The 16725-nt window shown below is 40.5% G+C and overlaps 1 protein-coding gene across 1 annotated transcript in view; it reads left to right on the top strand.

Moving 5' to 3' along the window:
* Window positions 1–16725, top strand: part of LOC129696922 (stromal membrane-associated protein 1-like) — a 70266-nt gene that overhangs the window by 13524 nt on the left and 40017 nt on the right. Inside the window, 3 exon segments of the mRNA XM_055635032.1 lie at window positions 6491–6566; window positions 13411–13479; window positions 15662–15742. Coding sequence (XP_055491007.1) covers window positions 6491–6566; window positions 13411–13479; window positions 15662–15742 — 226 coding nt within the window.

Here is a 16725-nt window from a genome sequence, read left to right as displayed (position 1 = left end):
TTACATTGATGTTCTGCATCTATCACCTTATTATGGCTAGAGAACTGTTCAAATGTATTAGGAAAGTAATTACATATTTTTGACCTTTTTGCTGCTGTTTTTGGTCTCATGCCTAGATTTACCTGCTTGGTGAATTGAATTATTGAGCAGGGCAATAGTCAAAGTCAAAGTAGCCTTTATTGTCATTCAGACCTTGCGGTCTGAATGAAAGCGGTCTGAATGAAAGTTCGTTGCCTTGCAGTCCGACATTTAGTAAAAAATGACAAAAAACACACAAAAAACACAAATTAACATCCACCACAGTGAGTTGAATACTCATGTGTCCTTGAATAACAAGGTCAAAGGTTTCTGCTGAACAATGCTCTCTCAAAATTGCAAAACCACTGATCAAGTGTTCTCGGGTGCAAATTTTCCTTTCCCGGGTTCCATGCACATCACATTAATTTCACTGGTATTTTTCTATTTCTGCAATTTTGTTTTTTTATGGTCTTGTATGTCATTTGGGTTTTTTTAAATAACAGTTACAGGTGATTCCCAACATACAAATACATACAAATAATTGATAAAGTGACAGGCTGGTTTTGCCAGTTGCTCTGTGGCTGCAGGCATCTTTTCCCTTATGAGAACATGGTCCACAGCTGCAATTCTAACTTGAGAACCATTGGTTTACAAACATTTCACTGGAGTAAATAATCTGCCGGAAATAGCACGGGACCGGGGGTCAAATGAGATGGAGGAACTGAGTGAAATCCAGGTTAGCCAGGATGTGGTGTTAGGTAAATTGAATGGATTAAAGGCCGATAAATCCCCAGGGCCTCATAGGCTGCATCCCAAAGTACTTAAGGAAGTAGCCTCAGAAATAGTGGATGCATTAGTGATAATTTTTAAAAACTCTTTAGATTCTGGAGTAGTTCCTGAGGATTGGAGGGTAGCTAATATAACCCCACTTTTTAAAAAGGGAGGGAGAGAGAAAACAGGGAATTACAGACCAGTTAATCTAACATCGGCAGTGGGGAAACTGCTCGATCAGTTATTAAAGATGGGATAGCAGCACATTTGGAAAATGGTGAAATCATTGGACAAAGTCAGCATGGATTTATGAAAACGGTAAATCATGTCTGACGAATCTTATAGAATGTTTTAAGGATGTAACTAGTAGAGTGGATAAGGGAGAACTAGTGGATGTGTTGTATCTGGACTTTCAGAAGGCTTTCGACAAGGTCCCACATAAGAGATTAGTATACAAACTTAAAGCACATGGTATTGGGGGTTCAGTATTGATGTGGATAGAGAACTGGCTGGCAGACAGGAAGCAAAGAGTAGGAGTAAACGGGTCCTTTTCAGAATGGTAGGCAGTGACTAGTGGGGTACCGCAAGGCTCAGTGCTGGGACCCCAGCTATTTACAATATATATTATTGATTATATGATTTGGACGAGGGAATTGAATGCAACATCTTCAAGTTTGCGGATGATACGAAGCTGGGGGGCAGTGTTAGCTGTGAGGAGGATGCTAGGAGGCTGCAAGGTGACTGCTTTCATACTGGTATTTTTGCAACATAACTTAGTTAAAATAATTTAAAGTATATTCAGTATTTTTAATTCATTTGAATGAAATGCAAAATGTGTGGCCATAACTTTATAGTACCAATTTTGATGAAAACTACTTTTACTGCTGTGCAGCATATGTTAGTGTTGGAAAGATTTTGTTATATTTTAAATATACTTTTTTAATATCCTAAACTATGATACCTCGATGAAGTAAATAACATATAGCTTTTACTCCACACAATTGGCTTTAAGCAGTATTATTGCAACAACATTAAATTCAGATGGAGCAGGAAGAACTATAGTTTTTTTGTAGACCACTGAAAAGTGTACCACTTCAATTTAAACTTTGAATTATTCACTGCATTTAGAATAAAAGCCCTAATTTCTTTAGTACATTATTCTGACTTTCTATACATTGGCCATAAAGGGGGTTGAAAATTCTAAGTACGGGAGCTATTCTGGAGGAATGATTAGAAAGTTGCATTGTTGCTGGTTTAAGTGCGTGCAATTGGCTTTGCGTGTTGCACGTTGAATAATTTTATTCATCCCACCTTTTCACAGCCTGCACCAGTTTGACTGAAGGGTTTTTCGTCATTGGCAAAGTTAAGCTTTTATTGGTTTTCTATTGCCTAGAGTCAATTTCCTTAATTTGCTTCAACGAAGGAAGAGTTAGTTGTGATAAAATAAAACAAAATAGTGTATTTGCAAAGTTTCTGTCTGCATTCCTAAATTAACTCTATTAGGGTTTTATTGCCTTTCTGAATATGTTAAATCAGGCAACATCTGGAAAGTAGTGACAGCATTTTAAATTAATGCCACATTTGGAGGCATCATTTACTGCATTTTTTTAATTGCAGCAAACATTAAAATGTAGCATTTTAATTATCAATACAAGTTATACAAAGTGAAGTGAAGAATGGGTTCAGGACTGAACCCAGGGCAGCATGGTGGCGTAGCAGTAGAGCTATTCTGCCTTACAGTGTCAGACCCGGGTTCAATCCTGACTACAGGTGCTTGTCTGTACGGAGTTTATATGTTCTCCCCGTGACCTGCATGGGTTTTCTCTGAGATCTTTAGTTTCCTCCCACACCCCAAAGACATACAGGTTTGTAGGTTAATTGACTTGGTATGAATGTAAAATTGTCCCTTGTGTGTAGGATACTGCTATTGTATGGAGATCGCGGGTAGGCGTCGGCGGGCCAAAGGGACTGTTTGCGCGCTGTATCTCTAAACTAAACTAAGACTGGTATTTTACATTTGAGTAAGAGCAATAAGGAGGGCTTGTTTAAGCAAGTCTTGTGGACTACATTTTTAAAAGTTTTTGCTAGGTGGCCAAAACGAGTATGCTTTTTGGCCCTTCAAACTTGCTCTGCCATTGAGCAAGATAAGATTGATCATTTATTCTGTCACTACTTGTATGAATTCACATATCCTTTGATTTCTTTGTCTAAAAAATGCTCTGTGATTGAGTTTCCAAAGCCCTATTGTCCAAAGAATTCCAAAGCTTTACTACTTTCTGGGTGAAGATGTCCTCCGTGGTCTTAATTTGTGCTGACTCCTGCCAGCCTAGCCCTTCACTCTAATGGGAATACGCTAGCCCTGAACTCTTGCTATCTCATTTCTAAAAGCCTCCCATTTGCCACCTGTCCCTCTACGTGCAAACAACCTCCACCAATCAACGTAGAAAGTTCCTGCCTCGTGCTATCAGAATGTCCCTGCCCCGGTTTAGGATTTTAACGTGGGCCTGTCCTGTCCTTTTCCATGGAGAAGCACAAAACTGCTGATGCGGGGATCTTGAGCACAACACTGTGCCGGAGGAACTCAGCAGGCCAGGCAGCATCTGTGGAGGGAATGGACAGGTGATGTTTTGTTGCTTCAGACAGATGGTAGTAGTGATGAGCTGGAAAAATAAGGTAAGGGCAGGACAAAGTCCAGTGATAGGTGGGTACTGGTGAAAGAGAATGATTGGACGAATGGCTAGGTTCCAACCTATCCAAAATCTCGTCTACTGCATTCGGTGCTCCCGATGTAGCCCCCTCAGTTAGGATAAGGCTAAGCTTAGAATAGCTGACTGTTTCGCTGAACACTTGTCTGGCACCAAGTCTCTCGATTTGCCAGTTGTCAACTAGGTTAATGCCACTCCCTTCCAAGAACTTGAGTGTTGCCCCTCTAGGGACCCATTTCCAATTGGACCATCTATACGGTGCCCTCCATAATGTTTGGAACAAAGACCCATCAATTATTTATTTGCCTCTGTACTCAAGTTGAGATTTGTAATAGAAAAAAATCACATGTGGTTAAAGTGCACATTGTGAGATTTTATTAAAGGATATTTTTATACATTTTGGTTTCACCATGTAGAAATTACAGTTGTGTTTATACATAGTTCCCCCCCATGTTTGGGGCATTATGGTGTTAGTGATTGCTCGGGTGTGTTTAAATGCCTCCTTAATGCAGGTATAAGGGTGCTCTCAGCACCTAATCTTTCTTCCAGTCTTTCCATCACCATTGGAAACATTTATTGCTGTTTATCAACATGAGGACCAAAGTTGTGCCAATGAAAGTCAAAGAAGCCATTATGAGACTGAGAAACAAGAATAAAACTGTTAGAGACATCAGCCAAACCTTAGGCTTACCAAAATGAACTGTTTGGAACATCATTAAGAAGAAAGAGAGCACCGGTGAGCTTATTAATCGCAAAGAAACTGGCAGGCCAAGGAAGACCTCCACAGCTGATGACAGAAGAATTCTCCTCTACAATAAAGAAAAATCCCCAAACACCTGTCCGACAGATCAGAAACATTCTTTGTGAGTCGGATGAGTCAATGACCACTGTCTGCAGAAGACTTCATGAACAGAAATACAGAGGCTACACTGCAAGATGCAAACCACTGGTTATCCGCAATAAAAGGATAGCCAGGTTAGTTTGCCAAGAAATACTGCAAAGAACAACCACAGTTCTGGAAAAAGGTCTTGTGGATAGACGAGGAAGATTTACTTATGTCAGAGTGGTGGCAAAAACAAAGTATGGAGGAGAGAAGGAACTGCCCAAGATCCAAAGCATACCACCTGATCTGTGAAACATGGCGGTTGGGGTGTTATGGCCTGGGCATGTATGGCTGCAGAAGGTACTGGCTCCCTTATCTTCATTGATAATATAACTGCTGATGATAGTGGCATAATGAATTCTGAAGTATGGACACATCCTATCTGCTCAAGTGCAAACAAATGCCTCAAAAATCATTGGCTGGCGGTTCATACTGCAGCAAGACAATGATCCCAAACATACTGCTTAAGCAACAAAGGAGTTTTTCAAAGCTACGAAATGGTAAATTCTTACCATTCTGGGTACATTCTTACCATTTCCACTCGCCGATTTTGTCCGCCCTCTCTCTCCTCCTCTCCCCCTCCCCCTCCTCTCCCCCCTCCTCTCCCCCTCCTCCTCCTCTCTCTTCCTCTCCCCCTCCCCCCCCCCCCCCTCATTCCCTCTCCCCACCGCGCGTTGAGTGGACGGGACCCAACAGGTCTAGTTGCTTGATAAAACTTGCCTGATTACAGGGATAACATGCTAGCTCCATACAGGCAACACTAGAGGGCAGTATTGAACTTGTGATAGTAAGAACTGTGGATGACTGCTTTACTAGATATCTCAAGTGGATTTTGTCAAGGCAATTATTTTTTTTAAACAAGTAATAGAATAGGCGACAAGGTATTAAGATGTTTGTGGGTTTTCAGAGAATTTAAAGGAATTTTAAAAAGGAGTTGAAAATAAACCTCTTGGATTAAATGTTTTTTGGGCAGCATAAATAAAAGAATTGGCTTGAAATTTGGCTTTATTTTCTATTGTCATTGAGCAAAGTTGAAGGTAAGAAATAGAATGTGGCAACAGTGCAATGACAGTGCTGAGATGAGCATCGACTCTAATTTCAATAATTTTTTGAAGGGTTTCTGGAATTTGCTATAGAAATTGGTACAACGTTTTGTACTTTAGCTCCAGATTGAGACGGGCAGTTGTGTCACAAATTTACTAAAATGTTCGATGGCAGCATGTAACTCCCAGTATGCAATCGATGATTTTGCATGGGGGTTTTTGAATGTCAATAAATAATAAAATGGATCCAAACATAAACCAATCCCATAGGAATAATTTCTCTAACATATTTCCCTAAAATGCTGGAATATGCTTCTTGTGTGCATGCATACACATACTGCAGTTGTAACGACAAATAGGTACTGTGTGTATTCAATAGGTCAGCCGGGGTCAGTGGAGCAAACATTCATGTTTTGGATGTGGGCACTGGGTCAGAACATTTTTTGCCTGTGCGACTATTGACGATGATGGTTTTACAGTCTCTTGAGCTGATTGGAATTAGTCAAACTGTGGCTATCTAGTTATCTCATTTATTTGGTATTTATGTCAGTCAGACGGTGTGTATTTGCCAAACATCTTAAAGATCAAAGTTGATGCATTTCAAAAATCTAACAGTTTGCAATCATACATAATTGAACAGCTAAATTGCAAAGCATGCACCAAGTGAAGGAGTGCTAACTGGTGTTAAGTGGATCACGTTCAGCGTACTGACTCGCCTATAGATGTTTCAACATTAATATTGATAAGTTACTCGGGATGTTTAGAATCCATTTATTAATTAATAAAGTTCAATACCTAAAATTCTGTCATTTGGATCAAAAATGTAAGCTCTTAAAAGTGTTGTGATTTTTCTCCTCATGGAGTTAAAGGTGATTTTAGCAGGAATCACTCCTTTGCTCAAGATGTTCTTTCACCTTCAAAGAAAATTACTGTTTTAGCGATAAGAATTTGAATTCAAAACTTTGAAGATTATATCAATGCATATGATTTTTTTTTTCTGATTACATTGCAACATAGACATGAAATTATTCCTAATTTATTAATACATTCCTTGATTAAATATTCATCAGAGCTGTAGAGTTTTTCATCAGAGACAAGTATGAAAAGAAGAAATACATTGATAAAAATGTAAACAACGGCGTAACGGTGAGTATTGAGGCAGGTGAACTTGTTAGTGAACTTTTCTTATTATCTCAAACTCTTGTTGGATAAAGCTATTCTCCTCAACTCTCTCACAACCTGCAAATATTGCAATATAATTATAATTCATAATAATTCTGAAATTGGCACAATGCACATACTTTCACTGGTCCATTTGTGACAAAATATGTATATTGCTTTGGAACTATCTGCTTTCTGTCTTCTGCTCCTAAAATCTACTACAAATTAGGATAATTGTTAATTAATTGTATTGAGACATATTTAGTCTCCTCTACCACAATTGTTCTTAAGAGAAAATAATGCTCTGCCTCTAGGTGTGTTGTTTGTGAGTTAATGATCCTTTTATTCAAGAGCCAATCTAAAATAAAAAGTGTTTATTATTTTTCCCTCTCCAGGAAATAATCTTCAACTAGTGATTTTTTTTTTTTGGGGGGGGGGGGGGGTGTATTATATTGCTTTCCATCCAAAAACGTAAAAACCTTGCATAACTGTTCTTACTTGGTTGCAATCTGTGTTAATCTGATTTGACTCCTTATTATCTTTCCCAAGTTAATTTTTCAAATAACCAAGCTTTTCTTTTGGTCAGTCTGAAGAAGCTTCTCGACCCGAAACGTCACCCATTCCTTCTGTCCAGAGATGCTGCCTGTCCCACTGAGTTTTAAACCAGCATTCAATTTTCGGTTTAAACCAGTATCTGCAGTTCCTTCCCATTTTCCAGTTAATTTTCATTTCAAATAGTGCATTTTAAAGAGTTTGGAACATAAAACATTTTTATATTAATGAAATATTTTCAAGTATTGTCATTCTTGTAATAAATTATCGTAGTGTTTTTGTTTGAGGCATATTGAATGGGGAAGATACTCGGTGAATCTTTTTATCTCTTCATCTTCACAATATTGCCACGAGATATTTTATAGTCTGAGAGCATTGCTAATATTTAATCTAGGAATCTGCACTTCTGACAGTCCAACACCCATAAGGCATTTTACCATGGGTGCAGTAAATAAATGTGTAATATGTTCAAAAACGTCAATCCTTGTTTCCCCAGTTATAATGAACATTAGTTGAGTGTCCAGAGTATGCAAAAAGATCACACAGTAAAAAGATAAACATCTGACTTAAAAGCACTTGGTGATTCCCAAGCAAGAAAATCTGCAAGGCTCAAGCAAATAGCAGTGCTATTTGTTGATCACAGCTCTGTGAAGAAATAATTATTGCAAATTATGGCAGAAGTATAGAAATGCCACACTAAGTGGCAGTATGTAACCCTAAACTGGCTTTGGCTAAACCTAATGCTTTTGCCAATTATCTATGCAGTTTCCTCCACCTCAAAAGAAGTGTATTCACAAGAAGGGCGAGAATGTTTGCAGTAAGTTGTTGCAAAGTTCTGAAATCCGTGAAGAGTTAACAATATTTCATGATCACCAGCAAGTGTTGACTAACATGATTCTTGCAAAAAAACGATCGCAAACTATTTTGATTTTGATGTAATGTGTAATGATCTCAGATTTCTGGGAATGTTATAATGGAATGCTCATTTGTGGCCAGAATGCAACTGGTAGACTAAATACCCATAAATACTAATCACCCATTCATGCTTCTAAAGTCTCTGCTTTTTCCTCTGTATGCCCTACCACTATTTGATTTCCCAGAGTATGGTCTCTCTCTCTCTCTCTTTTTATTTTCTGGATTAAATTCTATCTGCTACTGCCATTGTTTAAATACCTTTCTTCAGTATCTATGACTTGAAAATATAATAATCGGACCTCCTACATTCTCATCCAAGGCTTAATGTATACATATATTGCAAAATCAATTAAATATTTACAATGTTAGTCCTTAAACCTAGCAACATTAGAACATAGAACTGTAGGGCACATGAACAGCCCTTCATGACATTCTGGTTTATAACAGGTTGTTTAAACCAGTTCTGAATCACTATGTTGATCCATAGCTAACTAGTTTCTGTCAATGCAAATAGCATAGGTACATTTTATTGTCTCTTGCCTCTATTCTCTTCTGCAATTCTGCATATTGTACTCTAAATTTAAACCAAGTTTCTAAAATGACTCTTACTTCTCGGTAAATATTTGTTGTGAAAATACTGAATTCACAGTTATTTTTGAATTGATTGCAGTTTTAACATTTTAGTAATTGTGAAGGGATTGGTATTGCTACCAATCCGCTACATTTTATTAATAAGTTTTATTTTCTAAAATATGTCATTCAGTTTAATGTAAGCTGCGTTTGTCTTCAATATAAAATTAGGCTGGTGAAAATGTGCATTTGAAATATTTTCTTACAAGTTCCATGTTAATGCGAAACCCCTTAATGTAAAATCCCATAATTATGTAACGTATTTCATTTTCTTGTAAGGTTGATTTTTGTTAGCAAAAGCTATATCTCCTGCAGTTATTTAGTGAATTAACAAAACATACACATTTTTCTGCAATCTATATGAAGTGCATTCAAATATCTGGATGTTTTTTTTTAGATGTAGACTTCATGGCCACTATTTCACCTTTCCCAAATTCCAGTTAAGAAAATTACCACCACATGAAATAGTTGCAGTCCTTCTGGTGGAACAATACATTTCCTTGTCAAGATTTTGTAAGACCTGGAGAGGAACATCCAGGTTGAGGTGCTTCCATGCACTACTGCTATGAGGTTGCAGGTTTTGGACTGATTATTGGTTTATCCTTGGTGCAATGTTTATTAATGATAGTATACCGTGTACAGTGCATTCCGAAAGTATTCAGACCCCGTCACCTTTCCATATTTTGTTACGTTACAGCCTTATTCTAAAATGGATTAAATTTTTTTTTTATCATTCTACGCACAATACCCCATAATAAGAAGCGAGAACAGGTGTTTAGAAATGTTTGCAAAATAATTAAAAATAAATCACTGTAATATCACATTTACATAAGTATTCAGACCCTTTATTCAGTACTTTGAGACACCTTTGGCAGCGATTACAGCATCAAATCTTCTTGGGTACGACGTTACAAGCTTGGCACACCTGTATTTGGGTAATTTCTCCCATTCTTCTCTGCAGATCCAAGCTCTGTCCAGTTGGATGGGGAGCGTCTATTCACAGCTATTTTTAGGTCCCTCCAGAGATATTCGATCGGGTTCAAGTCCGGGCTCTGGCTGGGCCACTCAAGGACATTCACAGACTTGTCACGAAGCCACTCCTGCGTTGTCTTGGCTGTGTGCTTAGAGTAGTTGTCCTGTTGGAAGGTGAACCTCAACCCAGTCTGACGTCCAGAACGCTCTGGAGCAGGTTTTCATCAAAGATCTCTCTGTACTTTGCTCCGTTCATCTTTCCCTCGATCCTGACTAGTCTCCCAGTTCCTGCCGCTGAAAAACATCCCCACAGCATGATGCTGCCACCACCATGCTTCACCATAGGTATAGGTGATGAGCGGTGCCCGTTTTCCTCCAGACTTGACGCTTGGCATTCAGGCCAAAGCGTTCAATCTTGGTTTCATCAGACCAGAGAATCTTGTTTCTCATGGTCTGTCCTTTTGGTACCTTTTTGCAAACTCCAAGCAGGCTGTCATGTGCCTTTTACTGAGGAATGCCTTGCGTCTGGCTACTCTACCATAAAGGCCTGATTGGTGGAGTGCTGCAGATATAGTTGTCCTTCTGGATGACTGCCGCTACTAAGAAGAATAAAGACAAGATACGGATTTGTATTAACCCCAAGGATTTAAATACAGCAATTAAGAGGCCACGTTATCCAATGCCTTCAGTGGACGAGATTGTGGCACAATAGCCGATGCAACTGTATTCACAATGCTAGATGCCAAGAATTCATTCTGGCAGATTCCACTGGAAGATAAATCCTCCAAGCTGACAACTTTCAGTACATTTGAGAATGCCATTTGGTATAAGTCCTGCCAGTGAAGTGTTTCAACAATCCATGGAGCAATTGTTTTCCGGATACCCTTGCTCCATCGTAGTGGACGATATCCTTATTGCTGGGGAAACGATCGAGGAACACGTCAATCTGACAAAGGTATTGAAGCATGCCGAAGGCCATCCATCTCAAACTCAACCCCAAAAAATGCAGATTCAGAGGGAATTACGTAAAATACCTAGGCCATATAATTACCAAGGACGGCCCGAAAACTGATCCAGCAAAAACCAATGAACTACCAGCACCCACTGACGTGCCCAGCTTGCAAAGGTTCCTCAGCATAGCGAACTATTTGAGCAAATGAATTCCTGATTTCAGCGAAACGTCAACCCCATTACGCCTTCTCACACACAAAGACACTGCTTGATCCTGGCATGAACAACAACAGACAGCATTTGACACTCTTAAACGGCAGATGACGGCCACCCCTACTCTAGCATACTTTGATCATAGACTGCCGGTTACATTTACATGTGAAGCCTCACAACATGGCCTGGGCGATGCATGCCTTCAGAATGATGGCCTTGGCAATAGGTCTGTCGCCTATGCCTCGCGCACCCTGTCTGACATAGAACAACGATACGCCCAATTTGAAAAGGAATTACTAGCAGTTGTTTTTGCCTGCATAAAGTTCAACGATTTCATCTTTGGTCGCACCGTTACAGTTGAAACTGACCACCAACCTCTTATCAGCAAATTCAATAAACCTATTCATAACTCTTCAGCGCGCCTACAATGCATGTTACTACACCTTCAAAAATATGACATCGTTCTCACCTACAGACGTGGAAAGGATATGCACCTGGCAGACACTCTTTCACATGCACCTCGGAAAACCTGAGAGGATCTGCCCTCGCAGGATGATGACTTCATCGTGACTTCATCATGGATGGAGGACTTAGTTGCCCACACTGCCGCCGACAAGACGCTATGGTCCCTGACCTCTGTCATTAGGCGTGACTGGCCAGACAAGCACTACAACGTTCCTTTACCAGTCCGATCTTTCTTCCCTGTTCGGGAAGAATTAGTGCTACAAGACTGGATTGTTTTAAAAGGACACAAGTCCGTGGTTCCTGCTTCGCTGCATCACCGGTATTTTGGCACTGTCCTTGCAGGACACCAAGGTGCTGAAGCCACTGTTTCACGGGCGAAAAGCATGACTCTTAACATGAGCCACTAATCTACACATCTCCACAGAGAAACTCTAGAGCTCTTGTGAGAGTGACCATCAGGTTCTTGGTCACCTCCCTGACAAAGGCCCTTCTCCCCCGATTGCTCAGTTTGGTCGGGCGGCCAGCTCTATCAAGAGTCCTGGTGGTTCCAAAGTTCTTCAATTTAAGAATGACGGAGGCCACTGTCCTCTTCGGGACCTGCAATGCTGCAGAAATTGTTTTATACCCTTCCCCAGATCTGTGTCTCGACACAATCCTGTCTTGGAGGCCTGCGGACAATTCCTTCATCTTCATGGCTTGGTTTTTGCTCTGACCTGCACTGTCACCTGTGGGGCCTTATATAGACAGGTGTGTGCATACTTGTGTAAATGTGATATTTCAGTTATTTATTTTTAATTACTTTACAAAAATTTCTAAATGCCTATTTTTGTTTCTTCATTCTGGGGTATTGTGTGTAGATTGATGATTAGAAAAATGAATTTAATCCATTTTGAAATAAGGCAGTAGCGTAACAATGTGGAAAAACTGAAGGTGTCTGAATACTTTCTGAATGCAATGTATATAGTGGCCTCTGCCTTTATGCTAATCATCATGCCTATCTATACTAATCCCATTTGCCTACATTAACTCCTTATTCCCCTGCTCATTTACATACCTATCAAGATGCCTCTTAAATGTTAATGCTTGTGAATCTGGAATCTTATACCAGATACTGATTTTATGCACTGAAGTGGCTTGGGCAACAATGATTTTGTTTTCCCTATCGGTTGGTGTTAGTTTGTGGCCCCAAGTTTCCCCTGCTGTGTTTCAGTTAGTAGTATCAGCTGCATATTCTCCTTGAATATGAAAAAAATGAATTGGTAATTAAAACCAGTTATTCAAGGAAAATATCTCATTGATATATCGGTGTTTAATCATTGTTTAAATCTGAAATTCTACTTTTTTTTTTGTGATTTTGGCATTTTAAATTTCTAACTAGAGCCGTAGAGTGATACAGTGTAAAAACAGGCCCTTCGGCCTAACTTGCCCACACCGGCCAACAATGTCCCAGCTACATTAGTCCTGCTTGGTCCATATCCCTCCAAACGTATCCTATTCATGTACCTGTCTAACTGTTCCTTAAATGATGGGATAGTCCCAGCCTCATGGCAGCTTGTTCCATACACCCATCGCCCTTTGTGTGAAAAAGTTACCTCGGATTCTTACTAAATCTTTCCCTCCCCTCACCTTGAACCTATGTCCTCTGGTCCTCAATTCCTCGACTCTGGGCAAGAAACTGTGCATTTACCCGATCTATTCCTCTCATGATTTTGTACACCTCTATAAGACACCCCCCCCTCCTGCGCGCCATGGAATAGACCTAGAGACCTAGCCTACTCAACGTCTACAGCTCACACCTCTAGTCCTGGCAACATCCTTGTAAATCTTTCTGAACCTTGACAATATCTTTCCTATAACATGGTGCCCAGAACTGAACACAATATTCTAAATGTGGTCTCTCCAATGTCTTATACAACTGCAACATGACCTCCCAACTTCTTGGATGTTACAATATTTTTTTTCCCCTCGGATCATTTTATTTATGCAGTATGGTTGTAGCATGTATCTCAATTTATGCCAAACATTGGCCACTGCTATTGGTTTCTGCTTTTGTTTCTTTAACTGTATGCTAATAATGATACTTTGCTTTATTTCATTTGCTTCTGCTTGTCCTTTTATCTATTCTGTGCAGATAACCTCTGCTGTGCCCTTGCCATCATCTCCCTCTTTATCAAATGCTGCTGAGAAGAGCAAACTGGAGGTATTACCTTAGGACTTCTAAAATAGCAATGAACATTGAATGAGACGCATTTTACTCTGCTCCGTTTAGTTATCCCTACATTTTTACAAGTGTTTTGTAGCAATGCAGGTCACAAAATAAGTATGGTGCCAATGTTTCCAAGTACAGTAGTATGCTTGGTCTGTTTTATTGCATTGACTTCTTAACATTAGATTTGTGCATGTATATAGTGGTATTGATTTGCAAAATTGTTTATTAAAAAATAAGTCGGACCCTTTCCTTTATCTAATATTGGTAATGTGGAAAAAAATGGTTTGCACAAAATACAAGTATTTAAAATGTGCACCACCAGTAAATATGACTTTTTGAGCAATTGAAATTGTACAATAAGTAGATCGGTACCTTCAACCTCTCAGCATTTATCTTCTCAATTCCTTCCAAAATCTTGTGCATTAATCTGTTCATTCTGGTTGATGAATGAAGGCCAGTCTATCCTGCTGGTTTTCTTGCAGCAAATCCATCCTAGGAGTCTAAAGTTAATTCTAAGAGAACGGCACTGACTCCTCAGTAAATATTATCAATCCTTTTAAATGTTTTGCGTGGCTATTATAAATTTTACAGTGAACCTACTAGTTTCAAGGGAGTGCAGGAAACAGAACCAGGTGGGCTCAAGAGCAATGTGGGAACAAGGGCCCTGATGATTTGAAGGAGACTGCAGATTATCAGCGTTACTATATTCTCTTTCTGATTTTTGTACCAAAGTGATTACATATAATTTTCCTGCATTAGATCTACCTTTCACTTATTGAACTTTTAGACTTTGTAGGGCCTGGTATAGTATTGCCAGTCATTTTCATCAGTTTGCCAAAGGTTACTAGGTTACTAATTGTCATATGGACTACTTTCACTCTTCATTAAAATAAATTGCAAATAGGAATTTGAAGTATTATCTAATCACAAATGGACAATGGGAACCCATTTTATACAATACTAGACTAAGTGGGACCCCCAGCATCACACGGGAGGGCTGCCCCCCCCCCCTCAACGCAATACTCCACCTCTCCAATTCCAATATTGGAGGCCAGTGAGGGGGGGCTTCCTGGAGCGCTAGTATGGGTGTTGTGGGGTGAAGGGACTGGTTTCCAGAGGGCTAGTATGGACATTGTGGGCCGAATAGATTCTTGGGCTGGCGGCTCAGTCACTCAAGCCTGTTGTGCTGGCAGCTCACTCACGGCTGGTGGGCTGGCAGTTGACACACGGCTATTCCTTGAAATTCCATTTCAAGCAAGGTGCAAGGCCATCAAATTCAAGTGCAGTTTCATACCATTTCAAGCAGGGTGCAAGACCACTAAAGACAGCGAGTCTTGACCTCTCCCTCCTCCATCTTGCTTAGATTGAGCCACGCCAACACTTCTGGGTTTTATGGTCCCTCTCCCCCTCCCACCAGAAGGGGCGTGGCCTTCATGGTGTGTTTGACAGGAGAGAGAATCTCAACATTTTTTAAACACTAATAACTCTTTTATTTGTCATCGATGGGAGAAATCCTCAGCACCTGATGAGCGGAGGGGGGCTCTGAGTAAGATGGCCAAAAATCACAGCCGTACGTGGTAGCGTTTTTTCTAAAATCAATATAAAGCACAAGCAGGAAGTGGTCAAGATTACACTTTTAATTATATAGAAGGCAACTATAATTAGGCACAGCAACTTTAATTAGGCAAGGCATTTTTAATTAGGCAAGGCAGCTTCAGCATTTCCAAACCAAATGAAACACAGCTTTAGCATTTCCAAACCAAAGGCAACACAGCTTTAGCATTTCCAAACTATATTTTCAAACCACAATAAGGGCACTGACAGGTCAGTAAAACCACTCACAGTTTAATAGATATGTGCTCAGTGTTATTCACAGCTCTGACTGAGAGATGTGACCCTCTCGCCCCCCCCCCCTACGCTAAACTCTTTTATTTTTAATCGATGGGAGAAATCCTCATGTCCTGCGCAGCGGAGGGGGACTGAGTAAGATGGCCAAAACTCACAGCCGTAAGTGGCAGTGTTTTTTCTAAAATCAATATACACAACAACAAGAAGTGGTCAAGATCAGACTTTTAGTAATATAGATTTTTGTGAAAGACTACTTTTTTAAACAGAAGGCAATAAGCATCTTGAACGAAGTGTTTTTTGCTGTAACTTATTTAATTTTATTTAGAGAGAAAAGTACAAAAGGAAAGATGAAAAGAGGGGAGGCAAAGATCAAGAGAAACCTGTTGCTTATGACAAAGTAAAAATGGTAAGTTCAATCATTTATCCGTTTTGTGTTCTTCAAAGGTATCAAAGGTATTTTATTGGTCACATTCACATACACCTAGGTGTAGTGAAGTGAAATGCTTCTTGCCATTTTGCAGCACATAAAGAAGGAATACAGACATAACATTAATAAGAGTTTTAAACATAAAGAACATCCCCCCACAATGGTTCCCATTATGAGGGAAGGCACAAAGTCCAATCCCCAACCCCAGTTCACCCATAGTCGGGCCTATTGAGGCCTCCACAGTTGCCTCTACGGAGGCCCGATGTTCCAGGCCGTTCTCGCCGGGTGATGTTGCTCCGGCGTCGGGAGAGTCCTCTCAGCGGCTTGGGAACCCTGGAACGGCCGCTTCCATACTGGAGGCCGCGGCCTGTTACCGAAGCCAACAAGGCCGCGCCGGTTGGAGCTCCACAACTGGCGATCTCATCTAGAGATCCCAGGCTCCCGGTGTAAAGTTCAGCGCCGCCGCCCGCAGCTGGTCGCTCCACAGTCCCGCAGCTCCGCGATGTTTTCCTCAGCGATCTTCAGCTCACCGGAGCTCCAGCGCGGTGACCCGGGCAAGGCATCGCCCGCTCCGAGATAGTGCTCCAGCGCTGTGCCGCCACCGAAGCCGAGTTTCTGGGCGAGCCCCGACAGGAAACGCCGCTCCAGGCCCGCTGGTAGGCCGCGGGGACGGGTCGAAGCTGCAGCGCGGAGAAAAGCTGCCTCTCTGACCAGGTAGGGACCCTGAAAGGTAGTTTTCCCCACCCCCCCACATAAAAAAAGTCTAGACCTCCAAACAAAACACTTTTAACTAACTTAAAATTAAAATAAAAAGATGAAAAGACAGACAGCTGCTGGCTGGGCAGCCATGCACAGGACAGCGCCCCATTTACACACTTTAAGTGCTGGTGTTGATATTAAGTAACAACGTAAAGGTGACAAAGATGTAGTTGAGTTGTTGAATGTCATGCCTATTATCCCGT

The sequence above is a fragment of the Leucoraja erinacea genome, chromosome 5 (genome assembly GCF_028641065.1).
Source record: "Leucoraja erinacea ecotype New England chromosome 5, Leri_hhj_1, whole genome shotgun sequence".
In the NCBI taxonomy this organism is placed as follows: Eukaryota; Metazoa; Chordata; class Chondrichthyes; order Rajiformes; family Rajidae; genus Leucoraja; species Leucoraja erinaceus.
This window is presented reverse-complemented; position numbering and strand designations above follow the sequence as displayed.